The following is a 1465-nucleotide window of genomic DNA, read 5'->3' as shown; positions in this document are numbered from 1 at the left end:
CTCAAACCTGATGGCAGCCACTGTGAGGGTATCGATCACCTCAGTCCAGGCCTCATCTGCGGAGAATGCAGGTGGCATCACGCACATGTCACTCCATTCCCATATACTGTCACCTCCAGCACCCAGGCAGGACCCCCTGGGGCCCGGGGGCTCTGGTGGAAGCTGGGGACCACAACACTTCCCCAGCCCTGGCCCTCATGGGCAGGTGGCGCTCTGCTGGTGTCCTGCGTGGGAGTTCAGACTCCTCCACCCAGGCAAGGTCAGCACCCGGCTCCATCGTGGAGGGGAGAGTCCCACTGGGATGGAGCAGCACCTGAGGGTGTTGCTGCAGAGCAAACCCTCACCTTGCGCAAGTTCCCCGTACTTCATCACAGAAGCTTCATACATCTGGCGCTTTCGGAGCCTGGGAGGAACACAGACACTCACAGCCACCACTCCTGGGCTGAGAGAGCACCCCAGGGCTCCCCAGCCTTTGGGCTGCTCAGGGCATCCCAACTGCAACCCAGCCAAGCAAAAGTTGTACAAGCCGCCCCCCAGGAGCTGGGCAGGGACAGCCACACTATGGCAAATGCCTTGTGCCACTGCCTGGAGAGGCCACAAGGAGCTGCTGTGCCAGGCACAAGCTCTGCCTTTTGGCTGAGAAAGGGCTACCCCGGTAGCACCAGTGCCATCCTCTAATGTGTGAGGGCAGGGAGATACCACCCTGCCCCGCTGCGGCACCCAGCTCCTGCTGTGGCCTTTCCTCCCAGCAGCAGCACTGCTGGAGGAGGCCACGGGGACAGGGTGGGGCCCTGCGGCCTCTCGAAACAGAAAAGCAGCGTGGAGGGACTGCACAGAGCTCTGCGTGCGCCACCAGCTCGCTCAGCACTGCAGCGTGGCTGCCTGGGTGCCCACAGGGCCGGGCAGAGCACGGGCAGCCCCGGCTGGTGAGCAGCACAGCAGGCACCTTGCTACAAACTAACTTACTGGAAGTACTGGTCTGCCCCGATGGACAATGAGGGGTTTGTCACCTTCACCGGCCCACAAACAAGGTGTTTCTGAAAGAGGGGAGAGGCAAGGGCTGGGGTCAAAGGCCTAGAAGCTCCTCCAAAGCACAGCGCAGGAGAACCAGGCTAAATCCAGACCTCTTCTGGCTATGTCCCCATAGTCTTCTCCTGCCCTCCTTCAGTGCTGAAACCCCAAGGGCAGAGATGTGCAGCTCTACGCCTGGGCGAGAGCGTGGAGGGGCCGCCAAGGGGAAGGGAAGCCTCCCAACGGGGTAAGGCTGGGCCTCAGCATTCGCTGTGGGGACTGAAGGACACTGACTGAGCACAAGGGTGTGGGGGCCGCAGTGAGGAGGGCCAGAGATTCCTCACCTGCGAAGCCGTGTGGGTTCCTGGATCCACAATCCTCCAGAGCAGATCCAGCTGCTGCTGCTGAAACTCCTCCTCGCAATTCACCACATGCACGATGCTGCAGCAGCTCC

The 1465-nt window shown here is 61.7% G+C and overlaps 1 protein-coding gene across 1 annotated transcript in view; it reads right to left on the bottom strand.

Moving 5' to 3' along the window:
- Window positions 1–1465, bottom strand: part of DALRD3 (DALR anticodon binding domain containing 3) — a gene marked incomplete at its 5' end in the record, with an annotated part of 3685 nt that overhangs the window by 1588 nt on the left and 632 nt on the right. Inside the window, 4 exons of the mRNA XM_010131639.1 lie at window positions 2–56; window positions 345–403; window positions 967–1051; window positions 1376–1461. Of these exons, the coding sequence (XP_010129941.1) occupies window positions 2–56; window positions 345–403; window positions 967–1051; window positions 1376–1461 (285 nt within the window). The remainder of the gene's footprint in view (window position 1; window positions 57–344; window positions 404–966; window positions 1052–1375; window positions 1462–1465) is intronic.

Source organism: Buceros rhinoceros, unplaced genomic scaffold (genome assembly GCF_000710305.1).
Source record: "Buceros rhinoceros silvestris isolate BGI_N320 unplaced genomic scaffold, ASM71030v1 scaffold25542, whole genome shotgun sequence".
Classification (NCBI taxonomy): domain Eukaryota; kingdom Metazoa; phylum Chordata; class Aves; order Bucerotiformes; family Bucerotidae; genus Buceros; species Buceros rhinoceros.
Note: the sequence above shows the minus strand (reverse complement) of the source record. Positions and strands in the feature narration are given on the sequence as shown.